Source organism: Natrix helvetica, assembly GCF_964273705.1.
Source record: "Natrix helvetica genome assembly, chromosome: 2".
NCBI classification, from domain to species: Eukaryota; Metazoa; Chordata; class Lepidosauria; order Squamata; family Natricidae; genus Natrix; species Natrix helvetica.
This window is the reverse complement of record NC_138552.1, coordinates 207,475,144-207,492,327: the sequence shown is the minus strand read 5'-3', so window position 1 is coordinate 207,492,327 and position 17,184 is coordinate 207,475,144. Positions and strand designations below refer to the sequence as shown.

At 40.7% G+C, this 17,184-nt stretch overlaps 1 protein-coding gene across 5 annotated transcripts in view; it reads right to left on the bottom strand.

The window, feature by feature from the left end:
- Nucleotides 1-7,530: 7,530 nt before the first annotated feature.
- ESR1 (estrogen receptor 1) overlaps nt 7,531-17,184 on the bottom strand; it is a 271,225-nt gene continuing 261,571 nt past the window's right edge. For all 5 annotated transcript variants that reach the window (XM_081945653.1, XM_081945655.1, XM_081945652.1 and 2 more), the window contains 3 exons: nt 16,428-16,561; nt 10,219-10,402; nt 7,531-9,222 (listed from right to left, as the gene is read on the bottom strand). In XM_081945653.1, coding sequence (XP_081801779.1) covers nt 8,988-9,222; nt 10,219-10,402; nt 16,428-16,561 — 553 coding nt within the window. In that variant the 3' untranslated portion in view covers nt 7,531-8,987. The remainder of the gene's footprint in view (nt 9,223-10,218; nt 10,403-16,427; nt 16,562-17,184) is intronic.

Genomic DNA, 17,184 nt, shown 5'->3' with positions numbered 1-17,184 from the left:
TTTTGATATACTAGAAAGTGACAAAGAAAGAGATGATTGAACATGTTGTTGATATAAAGTAAGAATTCTGTTTATGCTATCCTTTACATGTTATTTTTAAAATTGTAAAAGTGTGAGATTTGGGGGGATTTCTATTGCTAACATGGGAGCTACTAAAATATACTATGTACCCTATTACCTTTTCCCTATAAATGTTTTTAAAACCAATAAAACCTTTTACTAAAATAAAATAAAATGGGACTTGTTTTCTTCTTCCCACTTTTTTTCTGTCCCAGATGTAGTATTAATGCGGGGAGGGGGAAACCATCCTAAAAAGCAGTTTTCTACCATGAAGGATGCTTCTGTTCCCTTTGAAATAATCCGAGTAAAGCTATGAAAAGATTGTGTGCAACTCTAGCAAAACAGATACACCAATTATGCTATTATGTGCTTTAGCAAAAGAGCCTAATTATCTGATTTGGAAAGCATTGTTCAACTATACTAGAACCATCAGGGATCAATATGATAGACACTCTAAACTTAACCCCTTCAGGAATAATGTTGATCTCCTCAATATTACCCAAACATTTTAAGTTTGCATGCACAATGGTTAAAATTGGGATATGCCTCACTTTAACATGGCGTTAGTGAATCCAATGTAGATCTCAGCTTCTGACCAAGGAGGACAAACTCACTTTGACACTGGTACATTGCTAAACCCATACACAACTCCAATCCTGTACTGTGCTACTAAATCTTAGGAGTGCTGCAATTTTGCTTACAAATTTGTTTTTGCAATTATTGATGGAGTAAGGGACAGATGAAGAAGGAACAGCATGGGCTTGATGTGAGTCACTAGGGGCTGATTAGAGGTTTTTTTTACTGAAACCAGCCTAAGATTGTATATTTAACAAATCTGCTTTAAGAGGATACATTTCAAGATTTTGCCCCTTTTATCTACATCTTAAAACCATTGGAATTTTTCTTCATTCTGTTTTAATTGTTAAGTTATTTATTTATTTATTTATTAATAATTAAATTTAATTATTCCTCTTTTTCTTCACATCATTAAGCATTCTATAACATTACCTTAGATTCAAAGAGAAACAAATACAAACTACAGCTAAATGACACAAATGTAGGTGTTAATTAATTAAGTGGTTTAACCCCCTCCGAGATGAACTTAAGAAATCCATTGACATATCCCAATGGTGTAATTCACTTTTTTATTTCAACATCAAAGCTGAGAAAATTTTGACAGATCAGGTATCCTGCTGATTTTTTAAAAAAGCTGTTTGTAACATTCTTTCAAATGTGCAAAAAAAGAAACAAAAAAAGGATTAAACCTTTTTTTTTCATTTAACAAAGCAACTCTAACAAAACAGATACACCAATTATGCTATTATGTGCTTTAGCAAAAGAGCAGAATAATTCAACAAATACATTATGGCACACAAGCCTCATAATAAAGGGAAAACTTTACAATGAAAAGGTAATGTAGTGCACAAAGCTTCATTTTTTAAAAAAAGTACAATAATGTGGCATAAAGCAGCCTGATGGGTTTATTTTCTAACTAGCATCTTTTGACTTAATGTTTATCATAATCCAGCGGGCACTTCAAGATTGAGGAGCAAACGGCTTTGTTTTAAAAGGTGCATTGCAGAATAACATTCCTACTAAAGACAGCTTGGCAGCATGGCAGCATATAAATTCAGGCACATTTGAATGCAAAACAAATAGGTTCATTACAAAAATTCTTTCCAGGACAGTGCAAAATTGTAAAGTCCCTCAAAAGGCAACAATTGTTTACAAAACATCATTCAAGATCAAAATACATCCAGAATTGAATTAAAATGAGAGAATGCACCAATGACAGGAAAAAGGTTTTTGAGCATTAAAAGTATTTTTGGTACCTCTAAGGTTTATATGACAATTATACTTCAACAATGTTAGGCTGATAGCTTAAAAGCATTGCATGAAGTTCAGATCTTCACTAGAGCTCACTTCAGATCTGAAGGATGATGTTACAAAGCCACAGTGCATTTGAAAAGAGCTTTCAGAAGAGCGAGCTTGTAAGGTAGAACAATTGATTCATTTGACTGATTCTGCAAAAAAATATAGTTTGAGATGCAAACGTCCGCTGGCCGAACAGTTGGCTTCTACCTTAGGTGCTAAAAGCAATAACATTAAGAACAAGTGTATTAAACGAAGGCTCAGATTCACACTAAAACATATGGCAAACACTAGCACCAATATCCAGCAAGATTTGGGCATAGAACCACTGTGTGAATGAAGACATACTTTGCAATGCTTATTTAGGTGCCTTTTAAACCAGATGGATGCATTGTTTGATGTAAATAGGAATGCACATTTAAATCGGGGTGATTAATAAGGTTGCGATATATACGATAAAGGCCTAGCTGATTTTCAGTGGCGCTGAATCAACCATCCTGATTTTAACCGGAAGGTTATGGCAATTTGGTGGTGTCCACCTTCTGAAATCACAGCAACATGATTGATTGGGTCTCACAATGATTGCAATTTTTTTCACAGAGAAGCAGAGGCTTTGTTGCATAAGATTATGAGAAAGCTGATTGAGGACAAATAAGGGAAAGGATGACACACTAATTGTTTCACTTTCATGGCATCAAAAAAGACAAGGGAGAGGGGAAACCCAAAAAGTTTAAGCCTGCATGTACAAGTATATGAAAATATTTTTCCAACTTCAGAAAGACTGGTTCTTCAATTGCAGAATGTGCTAGAGCCGTGATGGCGAACCTATGGCACATGTGGCAGAGGTGGCACGCAGAGCTCTGTGGGCACGTGTGCCATTGCCAACTGGTCTTCCGTTTTTCAATGGGCCAGCCAGCTGTTCTTCGCAGGTGCTGGAGCACCAGAAAACAGCCAAAATGGTCTGAAAATGGCCCCCAAATGGCCAAAATAACAGGCACGTGCACTCCAGACAGGTGGTCTTCAGGTTTCCAGGACTCTGGCATGCATACATGCATGCACATTTTGGTTTGGGCACTCAGTGTCAAAAAGGTTCGCCATCACTATACTCAGGGACGTGTGGTCAGGGGAGGCAGGGGAGGCAGAGCCGCACCGCTCTCATCATGAAAATTAAAAAAAAGGGGAAAAGGGAAAAGGCGCTGAGGAGCGTTCTGCACACGTGGTCGGGAATGGGAGCGCTCCGTGGTCCCCTTCATGTTGACTCAGGAGTCAGGAAGGAGGGGAATGGGACCACGTGTGCAGGAGGCTCCTCTAGCCTCAGCCTCCCTCCTGCACACGTCCCATTCCCCGCCTTCCTAAGTCAACATGAAGGGGACCACGGAGCATGAGCCGCGGTCCCGCGGAGCATCCTCCGCGGTCCCCTTCATGTTGACTTAGGAAGGCGGGGAATGGGACGTGCTCAGGAGGGAGGCTGGAGGGATCGTGGAGGAGGGATCGCGCAGCGTGAGCCGCGGTCCTGCGGAGCACGCTCCGTGGTCCCCTTCATGTTTACTTAGGAAGGCGGGGAATGGGACGTGCGCAGGAGGGAGGCTGGAGGGATCGCGGAGGAGGGATCGCGCAGCGTGATCCGCGGTCCCGCGGAGCACGCTCCGTGGTCCCCTTCATGTTGACTTAGGAAGGCGGGGAATGGGACGTGCACAGGAGGGAGGCTGGAGGGATCGCGGAGGAGGGATCGCGCAGCGTGAGCCGCGGTCCCACGGAGCACGCTCTGTGGTCCCCTTCATGTTTACTTAGGAAGGCGGGGAATGGGACGTGTGCAGGAGGGAGGCTGGAGGGATCGCGGAGGAGGGATCACGCAGCATGAGCCGCGGTCCCGCGGAGCACGCTCCGTGGTCCCCATCATGTTTACTTAGGAAGGCGGGGAATGGGATGTGCGCAGGAGGGAGGCTGGAGGGATCGCGGAGGAGGGATCACGCAGCATGAGCCGCGGTCCCGCGGAGCACGCTCCGTGGTCCCCATCATGTTTACTTAGGAAGGCGGGGAATGGGATGTGCGCAGGAGGGAGGCTGGAGGGATCGCGGAGGAGGGATCACGCAGCGTGAGCCGCGGTCCCGCGGAGCACGCTCCGTGGTCCCCTTCATGTTTACTTAGGAAGGCGGGGAATGGGACATGCTCAGAAGGGAGGCTGGAGGGATCACACAGCGTGAGCCGCGGTCCCGCGGAGCACGCTCCGTGGTCCCCTTCATGTTGACTTAGGAAGGCGGGGAATGGGATGTGCGCAGGAGGGAGGCTGGAGGGATCGCGGAGGAGGGATCGCGCAGCATGAGCTGCGGTCCCGCGGAGCACGCTCCGTGGTCCCCTTCATGTTTACTTAGGAAGGCGGGGAATGGGACGTGCACAGGAGGGAGGCTGGAGGGATCGCGGAGGAGGGATCGCGCAGCATGAACCGCGGTCTCGCAGAGCACGCTCCGTGGTCCCCTTCATGTTTACTTAGGAAGGCGGGGAATGGGACATGCGCAGGAGGGAGGCTGGAGGGATCGTGGAGGAGGGATCGCGCAGCGTGAGCCGGCGTCCCACGAGCACGCTCCATGGTCCTCTTCATGTTGACTCAGGAGTCAGGAAGGAGGGGAATTCCCCTCCTTCCTGACTCCTGAGTCAACATGAAGGGGACCGCGGCTCACGCTAATGACGTCACCAGCCTCACCAGCCGTAAAGCTCACCGCACGTCACTGACTATACTAGAGGCATGTAACTGATTAAGGTCTTGTCAGTTTCAGATAGCAGGCAGGTATTAATCAAGGTCACAGTGTGGCGCTTGTTAACTTGCTGTTGGCACTCATAGGGGAGTGCTGCACTCTGGAGAAAAGCTGCTCAGGAAGTGATAGTTTGTAGATAGTCAAAAAGCCAATGATATTTGATTTTTAAGGCTGTGCCTGCCAGGCAGAGGACCTGAAGGCAAAAAGGAGGACATGCCCTCCTTTTGCCAAGTAATCTTATATTTGTACTCTTGTTCCAGAACTGCTTTGGAACTTAATCTGTGTCCATTTTTCTCCTGACTATCAAAACGTCACGAAAGGTGAATATTTTTTAGCTGGAGCCTAAGAAGACAATCATGGGAGGGACTGCCTTATTTGCACAAAACATAGGGCAATCTTGTCTCAAGGGCTTAAAGAGCAGAGAGAATCCTGTGCTATCTACAGCCATGGGATTGCGTCTGTTAATTAAAGGTGGTGTGTATAAGAGCATAAAGACATCAGAGTGCCTATCACCCCTGCCCTACTGTCCCCATTTATTTGTATTAATTTATTTTGTTCATATCAATGTTTATATTTATACCTGCTATCTTGTACATGTTTGACAAAGTAATAAATACAAATACAGATCTGTGTTCTCCCTCCATTTTCCTCTCACTGAGATTCCTTCATGGTGGAGAATTCTCAATAGTCCCCAAAATTACAGATGTATATGTGGCTGAAAAAGCAGAATGGCTGTTGCCATTTCACTGAAGGGCACAATTCATAACAACTACGTCTCTTCACCCAGGAAAAAGTGATCAATCTTTTTATAGATGTGTTGCGAGTAATGGGAATTTGACCAGAGGGGCTAAATATATCCTGCAGTGCCCCAAAAGAGAAGGGCTGGGGGCAATGTAGATGGTTGGCAAGAAATCGGCCTGAGCTAGAATCCACAATAGCACTCAAATTTAAAGAAAGGATTTGCACACACAAAAAATTGCCCTTATAAAAGCCCATATAAAAATTTACACTTCCCTCTTTTTTCCTTTGTGCCTCTAATTCAGAGATGTCCAACTTCAGCAACTTTAACACTTGTAGACTTCAACTCCCAGAATTTCCCAGCCAGCAAGGTGGGTTACAAAGCCATATTTGATTACTATTAGGAACTCATTTGAGGCAATGTCCTTTGGATTGAACAAAAAGCAGAATTAGCTGCCATGAAAGTCCTTTGTTGAAGGACAAGGTTTTAGTGTGTTTTTACTCCTAGACCAAGTGAAGACTGTCTTGTCTCTCAGGAATATAAAATTTTATATGCAGTAATGATTTTAACAATCGCTAAGCCTTAGGCACACATGATTGCATATGAGAGAAGATAACTGAAAAGGGTTTTTCCCCCCTTGTGGTTTTGTTGTATTTTAACCTGTCGACTGATTATACAGAAGAGCTACATTCAGTTGTCTGATAGGTGAGCTTTGCATGTGTGTATTATATGCACAGAAACACACACATTGCATTCAGTAAGGTGCTTTCAACAAACAATAGCAATAAGGATAATACAATGTTTCCAGCAAACTAACAATAATGACAACTAGATATTTTTCTTAAGTTTCACACATTTAACAAAAAGCGATTTCAATTCCCAAGCCGGGCCTGTCCCAGGTATGCTGGCATTAAAACTAAAAACATCTCACATTCCCGTGCTAAGGGCCTAGTCCTATCCCTTGACATTTCCGGATTCCTTATTTGCATCCCTTTTGCCTGATAATCTGTCAGGGCAAAATCATGGTTTCTGTTAGGAAAATGGATGTAGTGTGCATTACTTAAATAGACTGAGACCAATTTTAATCTTTTGCATTGTATGAGGATAGACAGAAACTGAATTATGGTTGTGTATATCTACTCAGAAGTCTAATCAATTGGTGTACAAAGGACCTATTGAGGTCCTGTACTTGAAATGTTCACCATTCACTCAGATGGGGAGGAAAGCTTCCAAGCATTCTTTCTAGGTCTTAGATGGAAGCTCCAAACCAGCAGAAGTGAATGGGGAGGGGGGGGGACACAACCAAAGCAACAAATACACTGAAATATTTCTACCCTTAAGGAACCAGTAGAAAAATAGCAAAAGTGTTTTCCCTTATAAAAATAGAAATACTGAATTATATTACTGTAGCCTGATCTTATGCTTGTCTATTCAGAAGTATGTCCAATTGCATTCTATGGGGCTAAACTCCCAGTTAAAATACCTAGATATGCAGTTAACAGCTGGGTATAAATGATTAAAATTTGCTTTCTACAAGAACTCTTTGTGTTGTTAATATATCATGCAATATATTACAATATAATATGAATCATGTAATATATCGTATATACAGCATATATACAGTGTGGGCATTTTGTCTTATTTCAAAGGATACAGCTGTACCCATTTTTGGCAAGGCACTTCATATCAAATGTCAAAACAGGACCATTGGTTTTTGTTCTTTTTATATTTTGAAAATAGGTACTTTGTGCGTTTAATAAAAGGCAAGGCCACTAGCAATGAAGCTCAAGCTAGAAGTGTTGGCATGAGCACTTTAAAAACAGGAGGAGATTCACAACATTTGGGCATATTAATTTAGGAAGGGAATACATTTTAACAAAAGTGGTTACTGTCGATCATTTGTAGATTTTGACCTGCCCTGGCCTAGATGTGTGCGCTTCGCTTTGGAAGGGGTCAATATGGGCCAGACCCAAAGGTGACCTCAACTGCAGTGCAAAACTTTCTTGTCCTTTCTTCATTGTTCTCTCACCACTAGTTGTGACTCAACATAAAGTTCTGTTGTTTTGTGTCTAGAGATTCTCAGTCACTCAGATCATGGTTGTCCCAAAGGTGTTTTTTTTTTTCAAAAGGCAACTGGTTTTTCTTTGAAGACATTTCGCTTGTCATCCAAGATGACAGTTCTTCTTCTGTCATCCAAGATGTCAATTCTTCTTCAGTTCTTCTCTGGATAGTGGGGAATGGAAGGATTCATCTGAGAAGCAAAACATTTTCAAAGAAGAACCCAGAAAGTCCAGTTGCCTCTTGTAAAAGCACCTTTGGGACTCTGTTGCTTTGGCAGATATTAGGGAGCATCATATGCAAATCTAGGACCTTGCTCAAGGAGGCAGATGACTTTCCTACTGTGGAGCGCTGATTGGATTGAATAGACATGGAGTTTTCTGAAAGTTAATTTCAGATACCACCTAAATATGTGCAGGTGCAGCTCTCCCACAAAGTTACCTCCAGTGGAAAGCAGGCGAGTAGAATAGCCAGACCATTCCATTCCTGGCGGTTGGCAGCATGGGCATAATTTTTCACATGATCAGTTGGGTTTTCATAGTTCAAATGTGACCTGTCAGTTAAGGTATGAAGTAGATGGTGTAATTATATTTTCAGCCAGATTCACAATTAGGTGATTCACAATTAATTGATACAATTTCATATTTTAATTGAGCTATGGTCTATTTCTATTAGATATTGTAATGGTCAGCACAGAAATTCACCCTGAGACAGATATGGGGAGAAATCTGTTACCTTTGGACCTTCATTGAGAATTTAGCAGGGCCAATGAATTGAATTATGCCAGTTTTTAAAAATGATAATATGAATTTTCCATCCATGTGCTTACCCTTACTATGGTAAACTCTGTAGGGCTGAGCCATCCCCCCTTAGCATCTCACAGTTATCTTCTCAAGGTAAGTGAGGGGCTTTTCTTCCTGAAATAAACTGGAGCATCCTACAAAGTTTGAGAGGGTAGATTAATCTATTTGAAAATTGTATAGGTGTCACTGAAAGGAATGAATCCCAACAGGGAAAACTTAAATTCATATTTTCTCTTCTCTTTTCTCTTAATTTTTTTTTTTTAAAATGGGAGTCTAACAGAATCTTAGTCCTTAACCACCATTGCTTTGTATACTGTATCTGGGTGGTGCACTTTTCTTGTATCCACCAGACAGCCAATAAATGTTACATGTAAACATCACCTACTCAACTCAGCTGGGATTTTTGCCCAATTGATTTAAAAATGAAAGATCATCCAACTTCTCTATATGATACCAGCAAACAGAGTACAGGAATCCTCAAGCCTGTGTTTTGCTAACACAAACAAACTGTGTTTTTTTTTTAAATGAAACTATTATGTCCAAAATTATAATGTTCTGCCATGAACGAAGTTGACCAACATTGTTTTGGGAACCAGTGGTGATTGTTGAGTATTGGAGTGCTTAGACATGGTACCAGTTCATCTAAGCCTGGCGTTTTTTGATGGGATGCTCAGAATCCTGTAGGCTGTTTGTAATCTGAATTCAGACTGCTTCTTGCACAGGTTCTTCTTCCTGTTTGTTCACATAGCAAGGTGGTAAGGAATGCATTGAAGCAGGTGCCATGGCCAGCTGGTTTGAAATCTCCTCTTCATTGTGGGGTGTGCTCCTAGCTGCAGGAGCATGCAGGCGGTGGGCATCCAGCATTTCCAGCAATAAGTCGTAAAGTGGGACCACATTCTTGCACTTCATGTTATAGAGGTGCTCCATCCCTTTATTGCTATAGAGGTTCACATAGAAATAAAAATAAATACCATTATCCCATGAGATTCCACGTTTGACTCACCTATTGCTTGGGGATTTGTTTTGAAGGATGCAAAGCATGTTCAAATATACTGATGAATAGCCTGTCTAAGTGGGACAGTAAAACGTAGATTCTGGATTATACTAGAAAAGCAGCAAGCTGACTATGGAGAACTTATTCATTTAATTAATTAAATGTAGGGTCCATCCAATTCCAGATTACTCTGGGTGGCTTACAGTTTAAAGAAAGAAAAAGAATCATGCACATCTGGGGGGGGGAATACAAAATAAAACACCCAACATGAGCTCAACCTACACCCTACCCAAAACCTGGAAGAATAACAGGAATTCAAAAGCTTCTGGAATTCATTGGGGAGGGAACTGTACACATTTCAGTGGAGGGAGATAGTACTCCAGAGAGGAGGCATCCAAAGGATGCAAACCTCAGATTAGTACCCCATTTCAGGAACAATGGTACTATAGCACTTTTTAAGCACAGAATTAACTAATCCCATTTGACGTTTACAGTGCGTTTGAAAATACTTGGGCACTGTATAATGGATGGATCTGGAATGAATGAAAAATTGAAAACTTAGAGCAAACAAAAGAATGCAATGACAGAAGTGTAACATGAAGTACATTTGGCTGTCATAATAAAATTAGCACATTTACCATTGCACTATCCAAAGTAACTGAGGTCAAACCCAAATAAATCTTGAGAACATTATCTGACACATCTCCCTTTGCCATTTGTAGCACAAATGGATGCTGAAGTTTAAATGATTTCCAGCCTTCTAGCAGCTCTCAGGGGATTTAAAATATTGGCAAACTTTACTGTGAACTGTCAATTTTCCTATGATTCTTATCATTCCCTTAAGTTTAACCATGATAGCACATTTCAGGAAGGGGTCTCTTTTACACAGAAGACAGCACCAAGCAGCCATGTGCTAAAGCCCGATGGGTAACCACTCACCTCATGTGCCTGATGTGGGAAAGGATGAGGAGAAGCTGAGCCAAGCGCCTATGTTGCTGCTGCTGGGAAAGGCCGGATTTGGCCATTAAATGCATCAAAGTGTCGGTAATTTTATCCAGAACATGATGGATATGCTCTTTTTCCTCCAGGGATTTCAAGGTGCTAGAAAGAAATGTGTAGATCCCTGTGGGAGGAGAGGCGGGTAGGGGAGAGGAGGAGAGGAGAGGGGAGGGGAGGGGAGGAAAGAAGGTGAGAGGAGAGGGGGAAAAGAGGAGAGGAAGTGGGGAGAAGAGGAGAGGATGCCTAGCTTTATCAAGATATTATAGCAGATTTATTGATTAGTCTAATGAATGTATCATATAAAATGATAAAACAATAAGGTGATATAAAATATTCATTTTATATCATATCATATATAACATCATATAAAATGATAAAACAACATAGTGATATAAAATATTCATTTAAATAATCTGGTAAGATCATCCTTAGCAAGCTGATCACAATCTGATCTAGATAGATAATTCTCAATTGAATGGCTTTAGCTACAAATGTAGCAGTCTTTCTTACTACCCATGTATTTGAACCTTGGGGGAAGTACAATAAGCTTTTTGATGGGGTCACAATGGACTGTCAATTAGTAATTTTAAATGCCTTTCTATGGCTAAAACATACAGCTGGCAATCAAAAAAGAAATGAGTGACCTAGTAAGATGATTATTACCGGAGTGCAATTTATCTGTTAGAAAGGTTTTTTTGTTTTAAACATAGTACAGTTGACCAGCACACTTTGTTCACCTTCAGAAGGTTAAACAAGGAAGGTACTACAGAAAGAAGCTTAGTTTTGTATACATGTACCTGAGAGTAAGGCCCACAAAAGTCAATGAGTCATCCTTCTCAATAGGAAGAAAGGAACAAATGTTCAAGGCAACCTTCCTCAATCTGGTACCTTCCAGATGAGATGGGACAATAGCGTTTGAAGTTCTGGAAGTCTGAAGCCAAACATATCTGGAGGGTACCAGTTTACAGAAGATTTTCTCAAACTCTCAGTGAACTAAAATCAGGGGTGGACTCAGGGCCAGATTTATATGAAAAGAGGCCCTAGGCTATTCCACTTATGGGGCCCTTTCACCTCCCATTTTTAAGTTTGTAAATTACATGAGAGATAATAAAATACATCATTATTGTGATATATATCAATATATTAAATGAAACATGTTGTAATTGGTACTAACCTTTATAAAAAAAATGTGGCATGGATAATAAATAAAAATAAAAGGCCCCTCTTGATTTTGAGGCCCTAGGCTGAAGCCTAGTTAGCCTATAGGAAAATCCGGCCCTGGGTGGACTGCTGCGGGTTCAGAGGGGTTTGGAAGAACCTCTACCTAAGATTCTGTGCAGTTCGCAGAACCCCCAAATCCCACTCCTGGCTGGCTCCGCCCACCCCACCTCACCCCTCTCAGGAGTCCCCAGGTGGTTTTGGATGCAGGTAAGTGAAGGGCGTGCACGGAGGCTCGGGAAGGTGAAAAATGCACCTATTGGAAATTTGGGGCCTCCAGAGGGCCTCCTGAACCTGGGGAGGCCGTTTTCACCTTCCTGGAGGCTTGAGGAAAATCTCCAGAGCCCGGGGCAGCAAAAATCCCCCCCCCCCCGCTGTGGTGCAGGAGACTGACTAGGCTATGCCCACCATGGCCAGGCCCACCCAGCAACCGAGCAGAGAACCCCTTGCTAAAATTTTTGAAGCCCGCCCCTAAATGAAAACAAATCACAACAAACTTGAAAAATTGCTTTAACACTAATAAATATTATACAAAAATAATATAATTTGAATTGAGGTTCTGACATATCTTCTGACATAGAAGAAAATAACTGTATGACTATTAACAAGCCTAGCAGTTTAGCACCGATCAAAACATTTTGTGATAAGATGCATTTATTTGTTTGCTTGATTTTCATAGCTGCCCATCTCAGTGAATGACTTGGGGAGGCTTACAATTCAAAGATGGCACAACCTTGCCATATGGCTTTAAAGAGCTCCTCCAAATGAAATAACATCCTTATGTGACTTATTGGCATGTCAGTCTGACATATTGAATCACACATGATCAGCCTATGGCTCAACAAAGTGAATAAATCATGATTAAGTTAATCATAAGTTTCTGACCATTATGATGGCCATTATGGTAACAAAGCATTCTCTCAGAGATGGTCATTTTTGAAACAACAAGCCTTTTATTCAGAGCACAAAAAAAAGGAACAGAAAGAAAAGAGAGAACCTAACATAAACATTGATCACTCTCACATTAAGAAAATCACATTGTCACAGGCTACATGCCCCTTTATCAGATCATCAGTATTCTGGCTGTACAGCTCAGACTTTGCAGCTGGGTGCTTGGACTACAAGCTGAAATGCATCAACTCCAGAGAATTCCTATAAAAGTCAGTCCATCTCTTTCACAATATAGGAGAGAGCAGACTAGAAGCCAAGTTCTTAGTGCCATCAGTTTATGTGCTGAGTATATGCATGCTCTTTTTTATTTCTCTTACTCTCCAAAGCAAACAATTTGAAATATACATAAACTTAGGTCTTTGGTTTAATTTTCTGACCTTATTTCCTGGTTTCAGGAAATTATTCCCATTCTAAAGAAAGTTACTTATGCGGACATAAGATAATCAAGTGCAAAGAACATCCTACTAGAGATCTAAATCTAATGCAAAATACAATCGTTATAAGGTTCCTAAATAAAATCAAAGTATTTATTTTGGGCGGAGACTCTTGCTTATGGCTATAAGCAGTGGTGCTATGGCAGCAGGAGGCTCTGCCCACCCGCCCGGATGTCATCCCATCCCATTTTTCACGCTCTGCACATATGCAGAAGGTCCTGCACATGCGTGCTCACATTTGTGAATTGGTAGCGAAGGTAAGTTGATTTCACCCCTGGCTATAAGCTATGGCACTCAGAAGAGTCCAGTGTGATGTTGCAGAGTCACTTTAAAATGAGATGGGCAGCAAATACATTTAATAAATATGATGTTGTATTTTTATGAAAAAGATAACATTATGTAATTAAATGGCCAGTAGTTATGCATAGTAATCAACATCATCTTTGTTACTGAAATGACATCATCTTAAGCTGTTGTATTAATACTTGGAGAAATTTCACTTTTGGTGTCTTGAATTGCAGAGGATATGTGTAAATACCTGTTTGGGATCCACTACATTTAACCCATTTTAATATGTACCCCATCAGCATGTTTGTCAGATCTCTTCCCTCTCTCTTCCCCCAATTTTTAGTTGGACAGGACTGGGCAAGTTAAAATACATAGGTGGTGAATTGTATTGACCTTCACAAGACATTAATTGTATAGATCTGTAGAGATTTTTTCACTTAGAACTGTGGGGGATTGTGTTATGGACATTTAAGATAAAGTAATTTATGATTCTAACCAAATTATTTTAGCAGGCTGTACTATATTTATAAAAAAATATAAATTGCTTTTAAGGGTAATTCATTTTAATTGGAAATAACCTCTGTTCACTTTGGGATTGGTTCTCGGGACAAAGTAAATATATTATGCATTATACATGATAATTGTATGTTGGATTTAATCCTGCTTTTTCTTTATGAGTTTATATCAATAATATAATGTGTAGCCTGGCTCTAATGTAATTTAACTGCAGTGGTACTATGTTGCTTTTGATTGCCTTAGTCCGAGAAAGCCATTCAAAGTTCATTTTCTTCCTCTTGCTCTTGATTTTCTTAATCACAATAACTGCTGTGAATGCTGTCTTGTCTTCTAACAAATCTTTCTCTTCAAGCAGTTTCTAAAACAAAGTATGCTTCTCAGTGCTGTATCTTGTTCTTATTTAACATTAGTGTTGTTCTCCTATTTTGTATATATTAATGGTGGTTTTGTTTTGCTTTCTGCGAAAACAGAAGCACTTTCTGCATAATCTGTTCAGAATGCTGATGCCACAATAACTTGTGTTGTTGGTTGCTTTGACTACAGCAGTTTCAATCCACAGAGAGTAGGCTAATGACAATAAAACAACACTCAACAAAAATGACTAATATGCTACCCCATAACGACCTAACATCGAAGTGTTAGTTGTAAACAATAAGGGCCAGTTACTATCCTAATAAGATGTCCTTGGAGGTAAGAATTCACTATGGGAGTCCCTGTGGATTCTATTCCACTAGTTGTTGCCGACTATAGGGGATGGTGCTCATTTCCATTTCAAGGACATTGAGCCAGTGCTTCCAAAGATATTACTGCGGTCATGTGGCCAGAATGACAGTATAGAATGCTGTTACCTTCCCACCAAAGTGGTACCTATTTATCTACTTGCATTTGCATGCTTTTGAACTGCTAGGTTGGCAGGAGCTGAGGCTGAGACAGGAGTCCACCCCATTGTATGGTGCTCGGATCTCAAACCTGGGCTGCTGGCTTTCCAGCTGACAAGCTCAGTGTCTTAATTACTAGCTACCATGCTGCCCCAATGATGCACTATACAGAACATATTTTTGAGTATTGTTACTCTAGAACAAGATGGTTTTCCAAAACATTGTCTTAGCTGTAAAGACAAGTCACTGTACGAACAACAATCAAATGACTACTACTACTACTACTACTACTACTACTACTACTACTACTACTACTCGTGCCATATCCATCATCGGACATTGGCAATCATGTTGGTGGTCTATTTTTATCAACAGCTGCACAAAAAAGTGCTGTTGAGTTTTGTCCAAACCAGTCCCTTAGATTGTTAAGCCATGGTGTACTTTTTCTGCCTGTATCTCATTTGCCTTCAATCTTTCCTTGGAGGATTAACTGAAGTATGCCGTATTTTTCTGGGTGTCTCATCACACATCACAAGAAACTACACAGAAGAAAATATTTTCTTCCTTTACTTGTCTCTATGGAATTTCCTATTTTGTTCAGAACAGCCCAAAGATGTACATAGAGTGTTTTTTTTTTTTTATGGAGCATGGGTGGCAGCGAGGGAGAGGAGAGAATACAAAACTTTCCATTCTTGAACACCTGAACTACAGTAGCCACTGTCCATGGTGTCAAAGTCAAATAACAAATAAGGCCAATATCTTAGAAATTACTTTATTTTCTTTCACACCTCAGATAATCTACTCAGACATATACATGTAGTCCTTGACTTACAGCCATTTGTTTAGTGACTGTTTGAAGTTACAACAGCAGTGAAAAAAGTGACTTATGACCATTTTTCATACTTATGATCATTGTAGCAGCCCATCCCATGGTCACATGATCAAAATTTGGCTGTTTGACAACTGACTCGTATTTATGACGGTTGTGGCATCCCAGGGTCATGTGATCACTTTTTGTGACCTCCTGACAAACAAAGTCAATGGGGAAGCCACATTAACTTAACAGCCTTGTTACTAACCTAACAACTGCAGTGATTTACTTAAGAACTGTAGCAATAAAGGTCGTAAAAGGGAAAACATTCACTAAACAACTATCTCAACTAGCAACAGAAATTTTGTGCTCAGCTGTGGTTCTAAGTTCAGGGCTATTTATATATCATATCAATGATAAAAGGACAGAGAAATAGAACAGAAACTTGACAGGTCCACAACACAATGCCAGGGATCAAAGGACTCACCTTCACAGAACCATCTTCTGGAATCAATCTTCCAAATAAGAATGGCCTATAATATGGTGCAAAAGGGACATGGTGGCTCAGTGGCTAAGACACTGAGTTTGTCAATCAGAATGGTTGGCAGTTTGAATCCCTAGCGCCATGTAACAGAGTGAGCTCCCATTACTTTGTCCCAGCTTCTGCCAACCTAGCAGTTTGAAAGCATGTAAAAATGCAAGTAGAAAAATAGGAACCACCATTGCTGGGAAGGTAACAGCATTTCATGCGCATTCGGCATTTAGTCATGCGTCCACATGACCACGGAGATGTCTTCGGACAGTGCTGGCTCTTTGGCTTTGAACGGAGATGAGCATTGCCCCCTAAAGTCGGGAATAACTAGCACAAATGTGTGATGGGAACTTTACCTATAATATGGTGCCACCTAATAATGCTAGGCAGGATACAATGGTTGTGCTATCTGAAGCCACTGAGATATCCAAGAAAAACATAATTACATTCTTCCATCCTTCTCCTGGAATAAGCCATCCATTAGGTTAAGTTGTAACTTTAAAGACACATGTCTTACTTACCAGAATTGAGCAGGATGATAGATTTAAGGCATACAAATTCTTCCCCCTGGACGTTCATCATTCGAAAGCGAGAAGAAGTGGCCAGCAGCATGTCAAATATTTCTACCATGCCTTCAACGCATTTTCCTTGATTCCTGTAACAACAAATAAGACTCTATGTGTGTGCATGAATGTTCAACAAAGAGAGCTGAAATAGTCATGTGCCATTTGTCCAAGTCAGGAGTCTCCAAACTTGACAACTTTAAGACTCAGTCAGCCCAGCTCATTCATAACCATTCCCATGCTAACATTTGAATTTGGATACAGATGTTGGGCAAGGTAAATACTAGATTGCAGAAAACAATGGAATGGTGTATACAAGCAAGCAATTCATAAATGCAACCATCCATTTTAAAATTCCCTTGATTCCAATACTGTAATCCAAATACATATATTCGAGAAAATTCCATTTTCATTTCAAAATTCCAATCATTGAATAACAACTATACAAATAATGCCAATTTAATTTTTGCCTTATCACCTACTCTTCCTATTCTATGCACAAATAGCTTACTGTCGTAGAAGCTATCAGATATTTTTTCCTCCAACTATCCTGTCTACACAACAAGGCTGGAAATTTACAGTCATTGCAAAGGCTTTCAACAACGCAACAAGGCTGGAAATTTACAATTACTGCAAAGGCTTTCAACATTAATCCTGACCATGTAGCTATGATAAAGCTGCATGATTTTTAATTCTCAAAAATGCATTTTTAAAA